Source organism: Mytilus trossulus, chromosome 1 (genome assembly GCF_036588685.1).
Source record: "Mytilus trossulus isolate FHL-02 chromosome 1, PNRI_Mtr1.1.1.hap1, whole genome shotgun sequence".
Taxonomy (NCBI): domain Eukaryota; kingdom Metazoa; phylum Mollusca; class Bivalvia; order Mytilida; family Mytilidae; genus Mytilus; species Mytilus trossulus.
Genome location: NC_086373.1, coordinates 106,002,822 through 106,026,874, shown reverse-complemented (window position 1 = coordinate 106,026,874; position 24,053 = coordinate 106,002,822). Strand labels below are relative to the sequence as shown.

Below are 24,053 nucleotides of genomic sequence, written 5' to 3'. Positions count from 1 at the left end.
GAAAAAATAAAGTTAAACAAAATTTTCAAAATTGGTGCAAATAAGATTGGACAACAAGATACCATTTCGCTAATTATGCCATCATTTCCCGCACTCTTTCTTGACTTCATTTTATGTATTGCGGCTTTAATTTCATCCTCAGATATTTCAGTGTCTAGATCATTTATATTCAAAATTTCAAAAACAGAGTTGTTCATAAGGTTAAAACTTCGTCACATAAATCCGGTGGGTTATCTCCAAGGATAGATTCAAAGTGTTTTAACATTATACCAGATGTAAAATGGACAAACATAAAAGAAATGAAAATTATCCTCTACTGGATCTCCACAGGCACATATAGAGCTGTCCGACAAATGATCACAGAAGAGATGATCTGTTAGATCACTAGCCTCATTTCTTAATTGGCAGTGGATTATATTAACTTTACGTGAACCAGTGGAAAAGAAAACAGGACAAGGACTTATGTCCTCATTCAGTTTTCTTTTAAATCCTGTAAAGCTTAAAATATTTTTAACTTCTCCATCAAGTGAATTCCACTTTTCAAGAGTATGTGGAATAAAACTGTTTTTATAGGCTGTGGTTCGGCACTGAGGAGTTTTAAATTCCCTTTTTTTTCTCAGACCATACTGGTCATTTGTGTTTGTATATGACAAGACATCAGCAGCAATATAATTAGGAATATCTCAAGAAATAGTTTTATGAAGAAACAATAATTTGTTTTTCTGACGTCTATTCTGGAGGGAATCCCAACCTAATTCCTTATATAATCTCCATCTAGGAGTTCCCTTTCGAAGCCCAGTTACAATTCTGGCAGCAGCTTGTTGTACAGACTCAATAAGTTCTGATTCTTCTTGTGTGCAGTTATCCCAGATTATGTTCCCATATTCTAAAATAGGCCTTATAAATGCAATATAAAGTCTTTCCAGAGGCTGTCTATCAATCTTATGTTTTAAATATCTCATAATATTAAGACGTTTACAAGCTTTTGAATACGTATCCTGTATGTGACTAGACCATTTGGCATTAGATGATAAGGTTATACCAAGATGTTTATGTTCTGAGACATTTTCTAGAGGTGCATCATTCATGCATAGTGATGTGACATCAATATTACTTTTTCTCGTAAAGTACATAGATTTGGCTTTGTCTGCATTGAAGGTTACACCCCATTCCCCTGCCCATTGATCTAATGATTCTAGATCTTGTCATAGGGATTCAGCTGCTGATCTCTCATTATGTACAACACAATATAGACAAGTATCATCTGCAAATAGTTTTATTTTGTTTGTAACCACATCTACTATGTCATTCACAAACAATAAAAACAGAAAAGGGCCCAAGATGGATCCTTGAGGGACTCCTGCCTTGACAGTATTCCAGTTAGAAAAAAAACCATTTACTCCAACCCTTTGTTGTCTATCAGAAAGATAACTTTTGAACCAGTTAAGCAAATTATCCTTTATTCCATATTTTCTTAACTTATATAGAAGTCCCATGTGCCATACACGATCAAATGCCCAACACAGGATAAAAGGGGGGATGTTCCAACTATATGACCCCATTCAAATGCCTTGATCGGCCCCAAAAAGGGGGGATTCCAACCCCCGTATCCCCACCCTGGATCAACCAATTTACCCAGTCAAGGTCGTTAAAAACTTCCATTGTTTGTAAAACCATTCTTAGGCAGCAACCATTTAAAAAAAAAAGTTTGTTTCCAGTTGTTTTTTTTTTTTTACCCTAAGAAAAAAATTGTTTGGGTCACCCTCAGCTGACCCCCCCCCCCCCCCCCCCCCCCCCGAAAATCAAAAGGTTTGACCTTTCTGCTTAAATAGATAAAAATCTACTGAGTGCACGTTAGATATTTCGGTCAAATTCTTCTCCCGTTAGTTTATATATGCGTCCGAGTCAATAACACTAGAGAAATATAATGCAATATATATATTTGTATATGTCTCTGATAACACTCATCAGAGACATAACGATTGTATTATGTCACTCTATAAGTTATAAATTGAGGTCTTTAAATAGTTTGGCCTCAATGAATAGGGTAAATTTTGACTGGATCGGCTGTCGGTAAATATTTCCATTCAATTCGTAAATCTCGGCATTCTACATTCAATTTAAATATCTTCCGATGTGTGCCGAATTTGTTTCTCTGCCAAGGGAATGCACTCTACTTTTGAATCAGCGCATGTGCAGCGCGGTAAAGTTTAACAACTGTAGAAACCGTTAAATAGATTTGTTGAAAAGGTACTACTGAAATATTCAGTTTGAATTTTGTAATTAAGTAGTTATCCATGAACGTTATCTGGTTAAAAAAAATCTGGTTTAAAAGAACAGACGATCTGATCGGTTTATAGTAAAACACGTTGTTCCTACACATAGTCCAGATAATCATCATGATCATGCCGTCTGCTGTGGGTATTTTTCGATTTTTTTTTTATCTCACATTGACGCAGGAAGGCGTCCCAGAAGAAAATAAATTAAAATAGCCTTGCCAGACGTCATAATTATTTGGACTACGTTGTTCCATGATATTGGTTTGCTATCAGGAACTTTTGACAAATCGCCTACACCTAATCGCCCCTCTTTTTCACCTACTCGACCCATTTCCTAAAAAATCGCTCCCCTCTTGTTTACCAACTCGCTCCACTTATTAAAAGGGTATCGTCAATTATATCCCTTTGTCATAACATGCCATAAGGGTAACACTTATCAAAAGGTCTAAAATCCCTCTGAAATAATAAGGTTTGCCAACTCGCCCTGCTCATGACAAATACATGTAGATAAACCACAATGTCAATGAATGTATTTAGTAATGCCAGCACACACAACTTAAATGGAAAAAGATGATATCCCTTTGTATATGTTCATGCCTCTTATAAATAAATTCAATATTTATGAAAACCTTTTAATGTTTAACAGGTTGGGAACAAACCCTCTAGATGGTGATTATACCTATATAGAGGGGCATTTTTGTTTAGACTGGATTTAAATCAAAATAGGGCAGAATGGCATTTGCAACAGTTGATGCACCAATTGATGTTCTTAACTTAATATGCACATGCCCAGTTTGTTGCTTATCTTACTAACATAAGGGTACCCAAATTGCACCTATTTAGAAAAAAGTGCAACGGAATTCTTACAAGATTTCCTAGAGACTAAACAATTTGTATTTTTATGAATTGATACTATGCATGTCTTTCAACATAGTTAAACATATTTAGATATACACAAAACGTTCACAGTATCTATTCACAGATGGACTGTTTACTGAAAAAGCAAAATGTACTAAAACTTCACCATGCAACATCATCAAAACGTCATCTTTTTAAAATTAGCAAATACATATAGAATAATAGGTAGTTGAGTGTTTGATACTGACTACATTTATATCATGTGAAATATCTAGACGAGCCTGTTAGGGCGAGTTAAGATATTCCACATGATATAGTCAGTATCAAAATCGAAACTACCTATAATTCTGTTTATCGGTAATTGTGAGGTCACGCAATGTTATGACGTCACGCAATGTATTGCCTAATACTTTCAGTGATACAGCCAGTACATTGATACTCGAAAATATTAGGCAGTATGATCAAAGGGAAACTACTAAATTACCGATAAAATATATAATGAGTATCCATTTCATAAAATATGAATAATAAGCATGGACTAATATCCAATTGTTCAAAATATTTGAAGAAATTAAACAAAAGCTTGGTTATTAGACTTTTGACGATGTGAATTTAAGCATGGATGCACTCCTCATTACAGAATCATGGATGCTTTAGAGGTTGATTCAAACCCATTTATTTATGACCCAATATGGATTAAAAATTAAATTGGTCTACCTATACAATAAAGAAAAATGGGGACACAAAATAAACGCAGTATGGACATATTTTTCTTGATCATAAAAAAACGTAGGCGAAAAAACTGTCAAAATAGGTGCAATTTGGGTACCGTCATGTTTTAAATATGCAATGTATTGTTCACCATGATTGAAAGCTGTGATGATCAGGTAAATTCCACTCACTTATGCTTCACTGAACAGAATTTCTATTGTTTGATTTAAATTAAAGGTCAACTGTTCCTTTTGTTGTTGATCAGGTGTTCAGATAGGTATACAATAGATTGCAAGTTTTGTCACTTTAGCAGCAAACTGGTCGTCCCAATTTTTAGTAAAGTTCATATGTTGATGCATATAATGCTAGAGATTATAGCCAATTTAAAAAGAAAATGCCATTCTGCCCTAATTTGATTTAAAACAGTGTAAACAAAAATACTCCTTTAAGAGGGATAATTTTATCCCTCTATACAGGCACCATTTAGGGTGTTTGTTCCAAACCCTGTCATCACCACAAGAATTGAAGAAAACCTTAGATAAACATCTTTTAATTCATTTCTTTTTTAGCTCACCTGGCCTAAAAGGCCATGTGAGCTTTTCTCATCAGTTGGCGTCCGTCGTCGTCTGTCGTCATTAACAATTTTTCAAACATCTTCTCCTCTGAAACTACTGAATGGATTTGGTTGAAACTTAGCATGATTGTTCCTTAGAGTATCCTGCACAAAGTGTGTGCTTCGATTTTTGATTCGTCAAAAAACATGGCCGCCGTTACTTAAAATAGAACATAGGGTCAAACGCAGTTTTTGGCTTATATCTCAAAAACGAAAGCATTTAGAGCAAATCTGACCTGGGGTAAAAATGTTCATCAGCTTAAGATCTATCAGCCCTGAAATTTCCAGATGAATCAAACAAACCATTGTTGGGTTGCTGCCACTTAATTGGTAATTTTAAGGAAATTTTGCAGTTTTTGGTCATTATCTTGAATATTATTATAGATAAAGATAAACTGTAAACAGCAAAAATGATCAGCAAAGTAAGATCTACAAATAAGTTAATATGACCAAAATTGTCAATTGACCCCTTAAGGGGTTATTGTCCTTTAATGACAATTTTTCACAATTTGTTCATCATATTTGCTAACTTTAAAAAATCTTCTCCTCTGAAACTACTGAATGGATTTGGATGAAACTTAGCATGATTGTTCCTTAGATTATCCTGCACAAAGTGTGTGCTTCGATTTTTGATCCGTCAAAAAACATGGCGGCTGTTACTTAAAATAGAACATAGGGGTCAAATGCAGTTTTTTGCTTATATCTCAAAAACAAAAGCATTTAGAGCAAATCTGACATTGGGTAAAAATGTTCATTAGCTCAAGATCTATCAGGCCTGATATTTTCAGATGAATCAAACAACCCATTGTTGGGTTGCTGCCACTTAATTGGTAATTTTAAGGAAATTTTGCAGTTTTTGGTCATTATCTTATTATTATTATAGATACAGATAAACTGTTAATAGCAAAAATGTTAAGCAAAGTAAGATCTACAAATAAGTCAATTTGACCAAAATTGTCAATTGACCTCTTAACCCTTTCCTCCATAATGACGCCTTTTGACGCCACCCCCTTTACTCCATAATGACGCCTTTTGACGCCTGTGTAGTACCTCAGTTGAAACACTTTCGACTACAAAGTGTCTGCAGTTGACTTAATAAAGTTTGTATCCAATATGAAAAGGAATATCATAGGAATATCTGACTTAAATTTATTTGATGAAATAGTTGTTTTTCACAATGCTTTAATACTTCAAATCATAAGTTTAGCATTTTATCAAAAAAATCCTATGCGAATCAAGTATGCAAAAAAAAAAATTCAATGGAGGAAAGGGTTAAGGAGTTATTGCCCTTTAAAGACTTTTTTCACAATTTGTTCATCATGTTGACTTACTTTAAAAAATCTTCTCCTTTGAAACTGCTGTATCAATTTGAGGCTAAATGAGTTTCAGAGTTTCAGAGTATCTAGTATAAATTTTATATTTCATTTCCTTGTATGTCAAGAAACATAGCTCCTATGGCTAAAATAGAACATAGGAGAATATGAATTTTTTTTTTGCTTTTGAAGAAAATAGGATGATTCAAAGAACATTTAAATAAATTGAAAAGCCAAAATAATCATTGATGAGAGGTTAAACCAAAAAAATTCAGGTGAGCGATTCAGGCTCTTGAGAGCCTCTTGTTTAAGGAATGACTAATATTTTTTCTGGGCCTAGATTAATATATTGTTTGTTGTTTCTCCAATCCCTACCCTGACAAGCCAGGTGTGGGTAGGTAGGTAGGTAAATAGTTTTTATTTTTCCCAAAAGCCTGAATATATATTATCAGATGATCCGGCAAGCCCGAAAATCAGAAATGAAAAAAATAATATTTGGCTTAGTTTTGACAATAAAATTTTATGAGTAGGGCCATTTTTGCAGGGTCGGTCGGGATTGGGAAAACAAACAATATTTTATTATAGGCCCTGTCTATAAAGAAATAACATAAAAGGTTTGGTGCACACTGAATAACGCGTGTAGCGGGTTATTTAACAGTGTGCACCAAATTTTTTATGTTATTTCGAATAGATAGAAAAAATATTTCAGTCATTTCTTATAATTCTAAATTCCTTTTTAAACCGTAGAAAACCATGAAAAAACCTTGTTGACGTCACAGTCACATGACTAAATTATGTCTTTGGGCTCATAACAAAATTACGTCAGCCAATCAGAAGACATGTTCCATCCAAAATTATTTTTACATCTTTAGGTATCTATTTTATAAAAAATCGCTCATAGAGTTACTTTGTAATAATTTAAAGTATTGATTTTAATTGAAATGATGGGACTTTTTTTGACTGGGAACTCACTTTTGTCCCATGACTGTACTGTATGCATAATATTTTCAAGAACATTTAAAACAAACATACATTAAGTAAATTATGACAAACATAAAAAGTGCTAGATAAGATGTCAGAACTAGGAACTAGAACATGAATACATTGTCGTTAGAAAGTTCAGTAGCTGTCTGCTTCTACGACTGAACTGTTGGGCCACAATTAAAAATATTTTGGTTTGCCCCATCCCTACCCAAAGGTTGAGACAGTGGGTAGGTAGGTAGGCATTTTCTTTGAAGTATCGGATGTTTATTAGTCTTCGTATCTATCTGAATAAAAAAAAAAACTTCTTCAAATCAGGACAATAAAAGAATTTGAGTAGGCAGCTTTTTTCTTAGTAGGTAGGGTTTGGACAAACAAACCTATTATTTTTAATGGCTTTGACATGAGCACATAAATATTCATCTAAAAATTACCAATTGTCATTGATAGAGGCCAGTTGGCAGGAATAATAACGGGATTAACCCCTATTCACAAGAGGGGCGAGTTGGTGAAAAGTGGAGGGATTAGGTGTAGGACGATTTGCCACAGCTAGTGAGGTGATTTTTCCTGACACAGTTCGAAATAACCTGATTTTACCTGGAAGCAGGACAAATCATCCATTGACCTTGACCTCTTTGTTATGGATTTTCAAAAATGTGAAGTTTATGTGAAACTTTTAGCATAAAATTTATCTTTTGAAATATTTAATTTCAAACCAATGATCTCACAGAAAGGAGGTAATCCAATACAGCATGTGCACTCTTGTTTATTACTAATACTCTTATTGCAATAAGATGTATACATGTACATTGTATTTGGAAACAGATGATAACTAAACCATGTAAACTACTGATAACTTCTTTTTTTATTATTTTTGTTCCTTTATATTCATTGTACATTAACATTATTTTTAAAATTACAATGCAAGATATAATAAATACTTTCTATGATGAAAATTTCAATCGGAAAATCGGAAAATGAGAATGTCAAAATTTAAAGTGAAAGGAGATTCTTCTAATATTGAAAACTATATGGGCTATTTCAAAAAAAATGATGCCAAAGTGTGACAAACATGGTAAAAAATTAAGTCATTGCTAATCTTTTTTCTATCATTTTTCTTTAATCCAGAGACATTCAAGTTTACAAAACTACCAAGGGTTAATGCAAAATAATAAAAACAAAAATTTTAACAACATTTTACTCATAAGAATTCATCCACTTTTCAAAGGAAACAACATAATAATAATATCAACTGACAAACATAAATAAGAATATAAATATCAATGTAATTTTTTTGTTTGTTGCAATAAAGGTACTAAATGATTTTCCTGCAATTTTTTTTAACTTATAAACAGTTTTTTTTTTTTAAATATGTAAATTTCACCAATTTTTAGTGTATTCTTTAATATCTTATTTCAAAAGTTTTTATATCTCTTTGCAAAAGCTTTAATTTTATATAAAAAGTATAAGGAAGCAAACATATATGATCTAATTACATCCTTTAAAAATTTCACAACAATTGCTTCAGTCAATTCTAAGTTTTCTTCATTTAAAAAATACAAACATGTGTTTTTTATCCTTTTGTTACACTCCTGACATATTTTTTCAGTAACTGTAAGACTGTTTTTTAATGGAATGTTAAGAAAATCAGTAATGATATCTATTTTAAATTTACAATCTCACAAATAAATAAATTTATTAGATATTTGATTACATATTTTTTTAATTTCTGAGCAAAGAGCAAACTTTTAACATGTTTAATGAGAATTACACTTTAATTTTTAAGAATCTTTGGTGAATAGTGTGCAGAAAAATCAATTTTACAAGACAGATCAGCTTTCTCATAACATTGTAAAGATGTTACAATTATTTTAATTAAGAATCATGTTGAATTTTGTTATAGATAAGCTACATCAGAAACTTGTCAGGAGTGTAACAAATGTTACACTCCTGACCATAATTTATTGCTACAATATTTTAACCTGAAACTGACCTGAAATCATGTAGAGTCTTTATATTTCACATATTATTTTAGTGCAAACTAAGAACAGGTTAAAAAAAAATATATACTTCTTACATATTTACAAATTTTGCTAATTGTCTATTTAAAAAAAAAGATGGCTTTCCTTTAAACCTTGTTCAGTCTCTTGTTTGATACTATATATATGCTGTTTTTATGTCAGATAATGTATTATGATTAGTTTGTTCGTTCTACCAAAGATGGTAGCAGTATGTGCTCTGTATATTAAAAATTGTCAAAAAATGTACCCAAAAATGTCAGGAGTGTAACGCTTTAAAATGTTTAAGTGTAACATTCATGTTATTTTTTTATAGAAACAATGTTGTTATTATTGGTTTTCCTTTCTGGAATTTGAGTGTGAACACCATCTGTTGCATATTTTCAGTAACAAACATGCCATTATTATGGCCTTTATTGCTTGTTTATGCTCAATACTTGTATGTCAGGACTGTAACACATTTAAACAAGCTAGTTCAATTGCAATTTTAGTTCAAAAATTTCAAAAGTAATGATGTAGACTTGTATTCTGTATTAAGCTGAGGTGTAGTAATGTCATTTTATAATAATTGTCAGCTTGTTTTTCTTCCAATAACTTACCTTTGCTAATAAGATTGAAATAAGGCATTTTTTTGTGTTACACTCCTGACATTGAAGTATTGAGCATACAAAAGCAATGAAGGCCATAATAATGGCATGTTTGTTACTGATAAACTGTAACAGGTAATGTTCACTGAAATTCAAGAAAAAACAACAACTATAACAACATTGTTTCTAAAAAAAATACATCTTAACCCAGTTGTTACACTCCTGACAGACCTGGGTAGTCCTCTTATTGTAACCATAATATTCCAGTAGTAGAACTTCAGGGTCAACTGGATGCACCTGTGCCAAGCTATGATACTTACCAAAAAAAATAAACCGTGCAAGATGTACAGAAACATGTTATTTCACCTACAAAGACATTTTCTGGCAGCATATTGACTTTTACTAACATTTTTTTTTTAACACAAACTTATTTGACTTACCTTATGAGGCTCATAAAAATGAAAATATATGGAAGAATTAAACAAGAAATCATAGTCAAGATATAATAGTTGGATGAAAGATATTGTTTGGTATTGTATCTGCCCTTAATTATTCTATATCATCAATGAACGCACATGCTTTCTTCTAAATGTCACACTAAAAGCGTTACACTCCTGACATTTTGAGGTACAATTTTGGACAATATTTTTTAAACAGAGCATATACTGCTATTATCTTTGGTAGTTAGGACCAACTAATCATAATACATTATCTGACCTAAAAACATTACAGATATAGTATCATACAAGAGACTGACAAAGGTTTAAAGGAAAGGCATCATTTTTTTTGAAATAGCCCATATACTTTCCTTAAAGAATCAATTTATTGATAGAATTTAAGACTGAGGTTGTGTTTGGGGAAAAGCATTATTTTTTTAATTTGGGAGATATAATTTCTAAATTTACAGCAATTTATAATTCTTGAATTCTTTAGACGGGTAATTTGTTTGAAATTATTTGTTGAAATATTAAAAGTAATTAAAAATAATATGTAACCTAAAGAAAGACAAATATTAATATTGTAGTATACTTGTTTTTTCCTTTTTTTTTTTTTTTTATCATTTTAATGAAAAATTTTGTCCAATGTCAATGATGCATGCATGTTATTTATATTTGTTAAAAGCCTTATGGGCCTTTGTTTGAGATCACCTGTAATTTAGAATACCTGTAAGCATCATCACATTGGGTAATTACCAGTTGTTCATTTGTCCTTTATACTGATAATTTAATTAGCTACTGAATAATCACTGCTCACCCAGAGGGATTTAATTACATCCCTCATTTCCTGGCAGATGACATCTAAAACACTGAGTGATTCTCATTATACAGTGTACCAATATAATGGTCAGAATTAAGCTCACTCAGCACAAGTTGTAACTTTAACTGGATATACAACAGCCATGCCTCTTACAAGTTCTTTCAATTCTCCTACAAAGGAAAATAGATCTTCCTTGGAATCAGCCAGTAGCATGATGCATTCACAAAAAGAAAAAGTAGCAAAAGAAATATTGAAGAATCAAGACAAGAATTTAACAGAAAAAATAGAACTTGAAAATAATAGTGAACAGTGTGAAGAGAAAATATCAGTCCAATCAGAAAAAGACACTTCAGACTGCAATAGTATTGGACCAGCTCCTACGAACAGGCCAAGTAATCATGAATTTACAGAAACTGAAGAAACAAAACTTAATGGACTTGAAGATAAAACAAAACTGGAAGAAAGCAAAAAATCTGAAGCAATGCTAAATAATGTTGAGAGTGATAAAATTGAATATAAAGATATGGAGAAAAACTTTTGTAATGAGACTTGTGACAGTAAAGGACCTGGATCCAGTAACTTGAAAGAAACAGGACATCAACTAAACAAACCCAATAACAAGACAAAAGAAGCACAAAGTCATATGTCTGAGAACAAAGTTTCACAAAATTTAGAGAATGAAAAAATGGATGAAGATATGTCTGTAGATAATTGTGGTCTCTCCCCTAGTGTAAGCTACCTTTAGGATTTTTAAAGAAATCAAAATCTTTTTATTTATTTTAGTTTAGAAAAAAGTAAATTAATAGATGTGGATCATTACATTTATATGTACATGTATATGGGTTAAACACAAATAACCTTGTTTGCCATCATGATAACTTGAAAATGTCTTGATATTTGTTTTATATTTCAGAGGATTGTAGTGTTTATAAACTATTTTCTATTTCAGCAGATAGATTTGTACCTAAGATGTGATGATTTACCATAGTTCATTAGTTTAATGTTATAGATCATTCAGCCGATTATAGTTTTTATACGACCGCAAATTTTGCTATCACGTTGGCGTCGTCGTCGTCGTCGTCGTCGTCCGAATACTTTTAGTTTTCGCACTCTAACTTTAGTAAAAGTGAATAGAAATCTATGAAATTTTAACACAAGGTTTATGACCATAAAAGGAAGGCTGGTATTGATTTTGGGAGTTTTGGTCCCAACATTTTAGGAATTAGGGGCCAAAAAGGGCCCAAATAAGCATTTTCTTGGTTTTCGCACTATAACTGTAGTTTACGTTAATAGAAATCTATGAAATTTTGACACAAGGTTTATGACCACAAAAGAAAGGTTGGGATTGATTTTGGGAGTTTTGGTTTCAACAGTTTAGGAATTAGGGGCCAAAAAGGGGCCCAAATAAGCATTATTCTTGGTTTTCGCACAATAACTTTAGTTAAAGTAAATAGAAATCAATGAAATTTAAACACAATGTTTATGACCACAAAAGGAAGGTTGGTATTGATTTTGGGAGTTTCAGTCCCAACAGTTTTGGAATTAGGGGCCAAAAAGGGACCCAAATAAGCATTTTTCTTGGTTTTCGCACCATAGCGTTAGTATAAGTAAATAGAAATCTATGAAATTTAAACATAAGTTTATGACTATAAAAGGAAGGTTGGTATTGATTTTGGGAGTTTTGGTCCCAACAGTTAAGGAAAAAGGGGCCCAAAGGGTCCAAAATTAAACTTTGTTTGATTTCATCAAAATTGAATAATTGGGGTTCTTTAATATGCCGAATCTAACTGTGTATGTAGATTCTTAATTTCAAATTGGTCTACATTAAGGTCCAAAGGGTCCAAAATTAAACTTAGTTTGATTTTAACAAAAATTGAAACCTTGGGGTTCTTTGATATGCTGAATCTAAAAATGTACTTAGATTTTTGATTATTGGCCCAGTTTTCAAGTTGGCCCAAATCGAGGTCCAAAATTAAACATTGTTTGATTTCATCAAAAATTGAATAATTGGGGTTCTTTGATATGCCAAATCTAACTGTGTATGTAGATTCTTAATTTTTTGGTCCAGTTTTAAAATTGGTCTAAATTAAAGTGCAAAGGGTCCAAAATTAAACTAAGTTTGATTTTAACAAAAATTAAATTCTTGGGCCTCTTTGATATGCTGAATCTAAACATGTACTTAGATTTTTGATTATGGGCCCAGTTTTCAAGTTGGTCCAAATCAGGATCTAAAATTATTATATTAAGTATTGTGCAATAGCAAGTCTTTTCAATTGCACAGTATTGTGCAATGGCAAGAAATATCTAATTTCACAATATTGTGAAATAGCAATTTTTTTTTTAATTAAGAGTTATCTTTCTTTGTCCAGTATAGTAAGCAAGAAATATCTGCAAGAATTTTTTTTAATTGGAGTTATCTTTCTTTGTCCCGAATCAACTTAAATCTTTGTTATATACAATATACAATGTATATTCACTTTTTACTACCAACTGATAAATTTAAATAATCTTTACCATTCAGTGATAACAAGCAGTTTTTTTTACATCTTAATATTTTATGATGTATTTAAATGAGTAGTAATTGTTGCAAACTCCATTAGAATATTTTAATTGAAATTAGTTTTGGAATAAGGGAAAGGGGGATGTGATTAAAAAATTGGGTTCAATTTTTCTCATTTGAAATTTCATAAATAAAAAGAAAATTTCTTCAAACATTTTTTTGAGAGAATTAATATTCAACAGCATAGTGAATTGCTCTAAGAGAAAACAAAAATTTTAAGTTCATTTGAATACATTCATTCTGTGTCAGAAACCTATGCTGTGTCAACTATTTAATCACAATCCAAATTTAGAGCGGAATCCAGCTTGATTGTTGTGTCCATACTTGCCCCAACCGTTCAGGGTTCAACCTCTGCGGTCGTATAAAGCTACGCCCTGCGGAGCATCTGGTTGAAAGATGTGTAAATTCAAAGAACATCAACTTTAGGTGAGAATAAACACATTACATATAAAATTATATTTTCAGATGCCAGGAAGAGGTAAAAAGAGAGGTCGTAGTTCAGGATCAGGTTCTTCAGAGGTCACACCAGAACCTAAAAAAAGAGTCATTATCAAGGAGGATTCAAAAAATTCTAAAGGTAAGTTTATCAGTTAAATGTGTCCATATATCTTAGACATTTGTTAGAGCAGAACATTACTGCTGCATAAATAATTTCTATTATCAACATGATTGTCTAGACTTGAAACCCTCAAACTACTAGCTTGAGTTCAATGGGATTACCCTTGCTGGATTACCTCAAAACTGTTACACTTGGCTTAAAAAAAGGTTGGTATGATATAAATGATGATCACCAAGTGATTATCGTAGATGTTATATATATGTAAGAGAGGTTTTGACAATAATCTTCAAGTAATAAAGGATAGCTATTAACTAGTAGAAGAGATGTTAGACAGGTCTACATCAATTAATCAAATAATGCCAGTCAGTCAAAATAAATAATGTCATGAGATTGGAAAAATGCTTGTATTTTAATACACCATTTACTGGATGTACATGTATTATGGTATACCCAAGGCTGTTCGTTGGACGCCAACATGTCACACAGTTACTCAAACACTTTCACCTATTTTATGAAACTTTCTTGAATTGTTTATATCTGTTGATATGAGTTCTCTTTATATTTTTTTTTAACACAAAAATACTTTTACGATTTGAACAATTTTATGAAACTTTGGAAGGTTGCAATTGTTTGACAGAAGCTCTTTTTGATTTGTGAAAATTTCTGACATTTTGAAGAAGTGGGACTCTTCATAAAAAAAGAAGGGATTTACCAGTATTTTGGACAATATCTCAAAAACACTTTTATTCTGAAACTTTGATGACTCATTTATATTTTCTCAATTAAGCTCCCTTTTTTTTTTATTATTAATTTGTGATATGTTATGGAACTTTATCATATATAGACAGAGATGAATTTCATTTCACTATCACTTATATCTTTACAAAGATGTCTAAAGGATATTTTCAATAATTTTTTTATCACGTTTGCTCATTTCAGTTACACACCACACACACCCAGATTTTACAGTTCCAGGTATCCCTCTTACATTGGGGGAAGGAGATGTTGGTCAGCTTGGACTGGGAGAAGATGTCATGGAGAGGATGCGTCCAGCAGTTGTAAAACTGGATGACAAGATTGTACAAGTGTGTGCAGGTGGTATGCACACAGTGTGCTTAACCAATAAGGGAGAGGTAAAGAAAATAAACTGGATTGGTCTTTTTTCAATTTGAAAATGTGTAAATAATCATCTGATTGTCTCGAACAATAGGGATTAGAGGCTCTTCCTTTATCATGTTTATGGGCATACACTAGTTTTATCCTACTTACAAAAAAAATATGATTTAACATACAAAACTTTTCTCCATTACTTCCACTGCTATTGTATCATATGACCATAAGTAACTTTTCTTCATTACCTCCCCTGTTACTGTATTATTTGTCCATAAGTAACATTTCTTCATTACCTCCCCTGTTCTTGTATCATATACCCATAATTTCTTTTATTATCTACCCTGTTACTGTATCATATGCAAATAACTACTTTTCTGTATTCATTGAAATTTTACACTTTTTCAAGTGTTAGTTTTTATAAGTATTTATTTCAAGGGATATTGTGAGGCCTAAAACTAAGGTGATACTTTTCTAACTATGAAATTGTAGAATTGTTTATTGTAAAGTTTTCTTTAGAATATAGCATGATAATATTTCATAATGCAATCATTTTCTTTCCTAGATAATAACATTTGGTTGCAATGATGAATCAGCCCTTGGCAGAGATACTTCAGAAGAAGGATCAGAGATGTACCCAGCTAAATTAAACCTGCCTTACAAAGTTGTACAAGTTAGTGGTGGAGATAGTCATACAGCTGTTTTAACTGAAGATGGCCATGTGTATGCTTGGGGTAACTTTCGTGTAAGTGTTGTTTTAGTGTTTTCAATACTCTTCATTGTTAACACACGAATATCTTTTAAAAAATGAAGTAGAACCACAATGTATTCCTTGTAACTGCAATATACTATTAAACATGTTTTAATTAGTTGTATTGACTTTGCTGAGATTCGTAAGAAGCATTTCAATGTCAATAATATGTATGATTTATTTAATAACGTTCCATTTACAAATATTGTTTCATTCTTAAAAGAAGTTGAAATACATTATAAAATATAAAAATGATTTTTTATTTGTAAATAATCAGTTTGCTTTAATCTAGAATTTTAGTTTATCGAAGGACTTTTTGTCTGATTTTAAGAATATCCTTTAAATTGTATAAAAAATATTTGAATGAGCTCTCCCCAAGATATAGCCTTGTTGTGCTAATGCGACCAACAATCAATCAATCATTGTTAATTTTTGCAATTTTTCAATTCTCATAAGCTGTGAAAAAAAAATGTTTGTAAAAAAATCATTTTTCAATGTACAGTATTTACATGATAGATACACAATAAGTTTTTATATGAACATTCTAAAGATATGAGGCAGTGATTGGGAAACTCCAGTGCCATGCACCAGTTGTGTATTTTGAAAAAAAAGTGCATAGTGACAATCAGCTGTAGGGCACAATATATTCACTTGGTACCTGGAGATTTGATATTGTCAAATATATTTCTGATTGTTTCCATGTCACCATATTTGTGTACTTCACATTAATGTTAACGATAACAACCAGTGGTAGATCTGATAACCCTGATAAACCGTGGTCTTAATTTTAGATAGAACCAACTTAATTCACTGAAAGTGTACTATAAGGAAGATATCTTTTTCTTAAATTATAATTTTTCAAGTTAAATTTAATTGTTTTGATTGGAAAACCAGAGGTCATAGGGTGTGTGGGGATAGGTGATATAAATACAGAGAAACAGTCTTTCCAGGTCTTTCCAGATTACTGGAACATTCTTAGAAACAAACAAAAACATTAGATTAACAACTAACTGTCATTGTATATAGTGTAATCATATTATTATGTAAATCTTTTTACAGGATGCAAATGGATCAATGGGCTTAACCTCTGGTGGCATAAGTAAAGACCCCCTTGAGATGTGCCCAGGGGAGACTGTTGTAAAAATAGTGTCTGGAGGAGACCATTTAGTATGCCTTACTATCAAAGGGGAAATATTTACAGGAGGTTGGCATATTATAACTTGTCCTTTAACATGGAATATCTTAAAATAACAATACTGTGTATGAAGACTTATTAAAAAGTAATTGCAGGCTGATTGATACTAGATGTACTAAATGTAGCTGATGTTTCTGTATTTGTGATGTAAAATTGCAAGTGAAATATGAAAGATCTTGAATATTTTCAAATACAAATTTTGCACAAATGTTAAATTAAAAAAAGGTTTTATTCCTTCCAGTGTTCCAGCCAATAGGAACATTGTATTGCAATCCATTTTTATCACATTAACAGTAGAAGTGCTATACAATAATTTAATTTCATTTGCCTTTTTAACTTATGTATGAATGATGATGAATTTACAATATATGATTTTTGTTTATTTTTTTAGGGTGTGCAGAACAAGGCCAGTTAGGAAGAGTAGCTGAGTGCTTTGCTGGTCGAGGCAGTAGGAGAGGAGTAGGTATGTCACTCATATTAAGGGTGGTATTAACTCATCTTTTAAAAATAATAAAGATTTGAGGGCCCTGAGTATTTACTTCAAATTAATCAAATATGTTATCTTTTGTTTCTTAAATTTAAGATTACTGAACCAGTAATTTTGTTTGCTGTCCAATATATATATATTATATATCCAACAAGAAGGTAACCCTTCCCCAAACGAAAGCTGATTTTTATCAGAGGAGGAAATGAGACACCTGCGCAATGCTTGGCAGTGTTGTCGTAGAAGTATGAAGTGAAAAGTACCCTTTTCAGCCCCTGTCAGGGAGGAAGTCAAAAGATTGATTCTCAAGGTTCTATTAATATTACAACACCTTGTTTTTCTTAATCAAAAGAAATTTGATGGACAAGGTATAATTTACAGGTGTCATTACAGAAAGGCAGAAATACATATACATTTCAAAATAAATCTAATAGAAAAAAAGAAATATTAAAACAATTCAATTTAATTAACAGCCCTGTACTATTTTATTGTGTTTATGCTATCTAGATTTTCCTTGTTTGATATAATTAACAGTAGCTTTCAAAACATTATTTTTCACAAAAGTATGTTTTTTTCAGATTCTATATTAAAAATGGGGCCTGTACGGTGCAGAAAACACAGTAGTAGAAAGCATGCCACATTTTCAGACATCTGGGCAGGACAGTACGTCACCTTTGCAAAAGAAAAAGAGTCCGGTGATATTTATTCTTGGGGACTTAATAACTACTTTCAGATAGGTTAGTATGACCAATCCATTCATTGTACACAAAGAAAGAAAACATGATACAAGTTAGAGGTTATTAAGGGTTTTAAAATGATTTAATAAACACATCATGATTTTGTTTTATTAGCAGATTTATTGTGGATATAGAGAAATTTATTGTATGACCATGTAAGTGTGCACATTAAGGTTTTTCATGGAAGATAAATAAATAATAAGGCGACTAGATTTAAGTATTGTATGTAAAAAGCTAATAAATATTTTAATTTCAGGTTTTGATGATATGCAAAACAGATTTATACCAGAGTGGATTCCATCATTTGCAGCTCATAATAAACAATGGACCAAAATCCAAGCTGGCCAGCACCATACAATGTTGTTAGATGAGGAGGGTAAGTATATAACAGATAAGGAGGCAATAAGCATAGGAAATGCCTCACGCTACCAATTATTAAATGTAACAGCTTCTTGTTCTGACACATACTTATTTCATCTCATGAACATTAATTTGAAAAAATAGATAGGGTGAAATCTCTGGGTGCAGGAATTTCTTGTTGCATGGAAAACCTGTTGGTACCCTTCTGCTGTTGTCTGTTCTATGGTCGGGTTGTTGTCTCTTTGACACATTCCCCATTTCCATTCTCAATTTTACAGTTTGTTTTTTAGTTATCTTTAATTTTTTAAATCTCTTGTAAAAAAAAAATGGATGTAGAAAAGATTACAATGGTAGCATTTGCACCTTGTATGTGGGAGGTAATGGGTTTTATCTGACTGGGCCATACTAAAGACAAACAAATGTGTATTAACTGCTTTTCTGCTAACCAAGCAGCAATAAAGAAAAAGTAGACCAGTTGGGTTGAAGTATGAAAAGAGTGCTTAGATAGGGTGACATGTCTTCCTGCGAGCTATCACACTTATAATCTGACTCAACACAATAATAAGAATTGCATTCTGGAATCTGATACATATATCAGTATGCAGCTTTTCCTATAATCACAATAATTAATCTAGCATTTTTTTTCAGTCTTTATATATCTTATTACATGTATCAGAGTGTGAGTTTTGTATTTTCATGATAATCACCAGGTCACATTTATTCACATTTATAAAGACTAGCAATAATTTTTTAACTTGCAGTACTCTTTAAATGTTCCAAAAATATACATTACAAATAACCCATAAATAATTTACAGTATGCACAATTTGTTGCTGACATTAATCAATCATCACAAATGCAAATTACTGAATAGACAGTTTTTTTAATTTTCTAGTCTTTTATTGGGTCAAATCATAAATAATTGACTAATGTGCTATTTTATGGTTGTAGGAAAAGTGTATACCATAGGAAGAGCCGAGTATGGCAGGTTAGGACTGGGTGAGAATAGTGGAGAAATGAAAGAGCCTACACTAGTAACAAAATTAAGTGATAAAATCATAGACATTGCTGCTGGACAGTCAGTGTCACTGGCACTAACAGCAGATGGTAAGTTATATAATGCTTTTACTTGGGTGAGACGTTGTTTTCCTGTCTGTCTTTTTTGCTGTTAAAGTTAAGATATTGAATTTATTTCTTTAGATACTTAGATTTCTTCTTCCACCATAGAAATAACCACAGATCAGAATAGATTATAAACAAAATTTGTACATTTACAATAATAACTACAGAGGCATGAATGGCACAGCTGACTGAAGAATCTATCTCAAAAGTCAATTACGCATTCCACACGCATCAATGAACATGTGTAAATTGCTATTGATTTTTGAGTAAAGATTGCATGATTTTCAATCAAAACCCTGTTTATACTGACTTTATATCTAAATATTCCAAAAATGGAATTAAATGCATGTTAGTTTTTCTTTAAGAAAATGCTTTTCCTTTTGATTACAGTTCCACATGAATTTAATCATCTAGTTCACAAATTTAGACTCCATTATGTAAGGTTATGAAATTAACTGTGTATTCAATTTCATATAGGTACTGTGTATGGATGGGGTATGGGAACTAGTAGACAGCTGGGTACAGGAGATGAGGAAGATGTATGGGAACCAGTCAAAATGTCGGGGAAACAGTTAGAAACAAGGTAAGAACAATTAGTTGCTTCAGATAGAACTATATATTGGTCTTTATAAATTTGGTACATGTCCACAGTCAAAATATGTTTCCATTCTATTGGCTCTTTACAAGTTAGGTAAGATAGATAAAACAGATAAAACCAGAATATTTTAGTTGACAAAATACAAAATACACATTTTTATATAAAAATAAGAGAGACAGCAATTATGATATTTCCATATACGAAACAGGTTCCATTTGGAAAGAAGAAACTTGAAATAAACAGATACAAAAAGGTTAATTAAATTAAATAAAGTACTATTAAAACATTGGATTAGGGACATTTTCAGTTAGCAAGATTGGATGAATTGGAAACAATTTTTCTTCATATAGTGGTCTTTAATTGTTTCAAATTATTATAATGATTAGTGTCATGGTAAATGAATTTTTTTCTGCATGATCCATCCAGCCTCTAGTTTCTTCAAAGTTTTATGGCTTTAATTAATATTGATAGTAAATAAATAAAAGCAATTGTTGTTAAAGCATTGATATTTATTTTTCAGAACTGTTGTGGGTTTATCTGCTGGAGGACAGCATACAGTCTTATTAACAATAGACCAATAGACAACTGTTATAGCAATAGAAAGCAATAGGTCAATCTTATTTGATGAATGGAATGAATACAGGGTGAACATGTCTGTCTGGTAGGCTCATAAGACCTTGAACTCATTTTCATGGTTCTTTGGTAGATGTTAAGTTTTTGTGCTTTCTTCTGTTTTCCAGGTACTATAAGCAAAACTATTATGACCCCTGTATTATAAATATGAATTCAATCACAAGTAAAACAGGGGAGACAATTCACCATGTGCACTCTTGTTTGACACAAGGTTAATGTGTTACAATAATTTATAGTGTCATTGTTTTTATTAGTGTAGTCTGGTTATTTTAACATCCTTGTTTCAAAACGATTTTTTTCATTAACAGATATATCTTGTTGCATAGCTCCTTGTCTGTCATTAAATCTAATGTTTGCAACATGTTCATAAAAAAATTGTTTAATCATTTTAAGTACTTATGTTAGCCTGTAACTACTAATGTTTGCATCAATGCTGTTAGAAACACTTTTTAGTCTGTCATATCTTTTGTTAGCAACATGATAGTCCTCAAATCTTACATTAGCAATGCAAAGATAATCTTTTTTTTTTAATTTTTAATTGGGACAAGTGTTACAAAATATTTTAAATCAATTTGTCTTTCTTTTTTTTAAACAATACATTTTTAAGATATACATTGAAACTTTGAAGATATCAAGATTGACCATTGTTCATCTTGCAAACAATAATTTTCTGTCAAAATGTCTGTCCATATTCTTATGATAACCACATTATAATTAACATGTTGTTTATTTAAAAAATATGATGCATATAAATTCTACTTTTGGTTAAAAATCTCTTATTTATGTCAGGATAATATGTATTCCAATACAGAATTTATTTAATTAGTGTTAATTATTGCTAAACATGCTTATAAGAGTATTTCTTATTTGGAAGCTGCCATTAGACATTCTGTGATCTTATCCTAGGATTTTAACCATGGTTTTATACAGTTTTATCTTTTTACGATGTTCAATCAGAATCATACAAGGCAGCAAACACAATATAAATCAATGGTGATATTGATGATTACATAGAATGAAATGGTATTGTATGTATTTATGTATATGTGAAATGCCTTGAGTAAATTTGACAAATTTTATAGCTTTACCAAATAGTTTTATATATTTTTAGTGTCATTGTTTTCTCCAGATTTTCAATTGACTTCTGTTTGAAAAAATATTGTTTAGGCTATTTTGTTCCAACAAAAAATGTTTTGTGCTAAATCGTCAGATTTAACAAACAAAAATAAATATATGTCATACTGGATTCTAGTGACATGTTTTTCACTTAATATTTACTCTATTCAATACTATATAAAAACTGTTCGCTCTTTAAAAAGTTAATTTATATATTTTGGTTTTTGTTTCCTTCAAATGTAAAACTTTTACTGATGGCATATTTATGTCCAACTTGAACATAAGTTGTTGAACTTCTGCTGCTGCCCTAAACTAAGTTAAAAAAGAAATAATTTCTTTTAATATTCATTTGTTTACCTCTACTTCTATATGTAAGAAATTATGCTCATGTTTGCATGGTAATTTTTGTCAACCCTTGTTCATATTGAAAAGAGATTCAATTAATTTGTCTTTATTTGTTTGATTTTTTTTAAACCACCTGCAAGGAATCTATTTGTACATCATTTAGAATGAGTGTTATCAAAATGAAATTAAGTAATATGTTTTGTTTTGATTAAACCTGTCCTATGATAATTTTGTTTCTTTAACAATAAAACTTGTGGCTCAGAAAATGAGGCTGATATTTTGATACCCAATAAATTTAAAGTAATGTCCTTGAAAAAAAAACCTCAATAACATTCTGCATTTCCTGATTTTGAATATAAATTGAGATAGGTTGGAACATAAAACAAGCTGTTCTTTTAATTACCATACATGTGGATTTATTTTAATTCATATATTTTCTGTTAGTTTATCATTTACTGTTTGTTCTGGCTTAAGAACATCGGATATATTCTGACATCTCAGTAAGAATGAATTTGACAAGAATTAACGAATACATTGTATGTACCTCAGGGTCAATCATATGTCATTGTACAACATGTAAATAAGATCTTGTTAATATTTTTAATTGTCAAATAAAGTCATTTGTGAAATTGTTTGTCTACAACATTAATAATATGTATGTTACAAGCTTTAACCATTATTATGTTTGAGTAGATAGAAGATACTTCCAGTTCCCTAATTTTTTTCTGGAAAATTCCTTATAGAAAAATTATTATCATTTATAGCAGTGAAATAATTGTATGTGAGGAAGCTGATAGAATGAGTTTGTTAGCAATAATACAGCAGATATTATTTTTATAGTCCACATGTACCTTATTCATTGATAATCATATTCATTGATTGAACATGAACCACCTCTTTTAAAACATGTTTATTTACATCAATCAATTCATAATGAATTTTTAGAATTCACCTATTTTTATATAAATTTGAAATAATCTTTGCTGAAAGTGAAGATACATTAATAACTTGATTCATTTTAAGAATGTTACAATTGATGTATGTTTGTTTATTTTTGAAATCTGCTGCTCTTGGTGGATATGTAGGATTTTTTTGTCATAATTTTGCCGGTGCTCATTTTTTCCCTCAAAAATTGTATTCAGTTCAACATTGTAACGTTTTAGCCATAATGTTTTAATGAATTAAAATATAAAACACAATTATTGCATTCTTTGTATTTATTTGGAATGGAATGAACAGAAAACCATCTCATCTGTAGTCGTCACTATGCAGCCTTCGATGGATTGATACTGTGGGCCTCGTAGCATAAGAAAATATGGAAATTAATGAGTTGAAACATTTATCGGTATAAATACAAAAAAGTGAAATCACAAAAATACTGAACTTAGAGGAAAATCAATTAGGAAAGTCCATAATCACATGGCAAAATCAAATAACAAAACGCATAAAAAATGAATGGACAAGAACTGTCATATTCCTGAATTTGTACAGGCATTTTCAAATATAAAAATGGTGAAGTAAACCTGGTTCTATAGCGCTAACCCTCTCACTTTAATGACAGTCTCATCAAATTCCGTTATATTTACATTGATGCATTAAATAAACAGACACAATAAATAAAATAGTCAAAATATGGGTACATCAGTCATCATCGTATAACAATTTTAAAAGGGACAATTTAACAGAACTTAAAAACATTTACTATCTATGAACACATTCATTGATTTAAGTGTCTGAAGTCAGAAAATTTTATGCATCACATAAATTTGTCGTTCAATGTTCATACAAACAATTTAAAAATTTACATGGGCATTGTTAGCATGCAGACATTGAAGAAACTTTTGAAGAACCAAATGTTGAAAAATC

At 31.0% G+C, this 24,053-nt stretch overlaps 1 protein-coding gene across 3 annotated transcripts; it reads left to right on the top strand.

The window, feature by feature from the left end:
* Positions 1-2,130: 2,130 nt before the first annotated feature.
* On the top strand, positions 2,131-23,386 carry LOC134695790 (regulator of chromosome condensation-like). 3 transcript variants are annotated; one of them, XM_063557218.1, is made up of 11 exons: positions 2,131-2,250; positions 13,643-13,754; positions 14,676-14,869; positions 15,412-15,591; positions 16,657-16,801; positions 17,184-17,255; positions 17,855-18,013; positions 18,270-18,389; positions 19,325-19,480; positions 19,973-20,078; positions 20,614-23,386. In XM_063557218.1, the coding sequence occupies exons 2-11, from the start codon at positions 13,643-13,645 to the stop codon at positions 20,672-20,674; spliced, it is 1,305 nt and encodes a 434-aa protein (XP_063413288.1). In that variant the 5' UTR covers positions 2,131-2,250; the 3' UTR covers positions 20,675-23,386. The 3 variants fall into 3 exon arrangements, with proteins under 3 accessions (XP_063413288.1, XP_063413279.1, XP_063413271.1); XM_063557209.1 differs by having other exon boundaries at positions 2,233-2,417; XM_063557201.1 differs by lacking the exon at positions 2,131-2,250 and adding an exon at positions 10,658-11,347.
* The last annotated feature ends 667 nt before the right edge of the window (positions 23,387-24,053 follow it).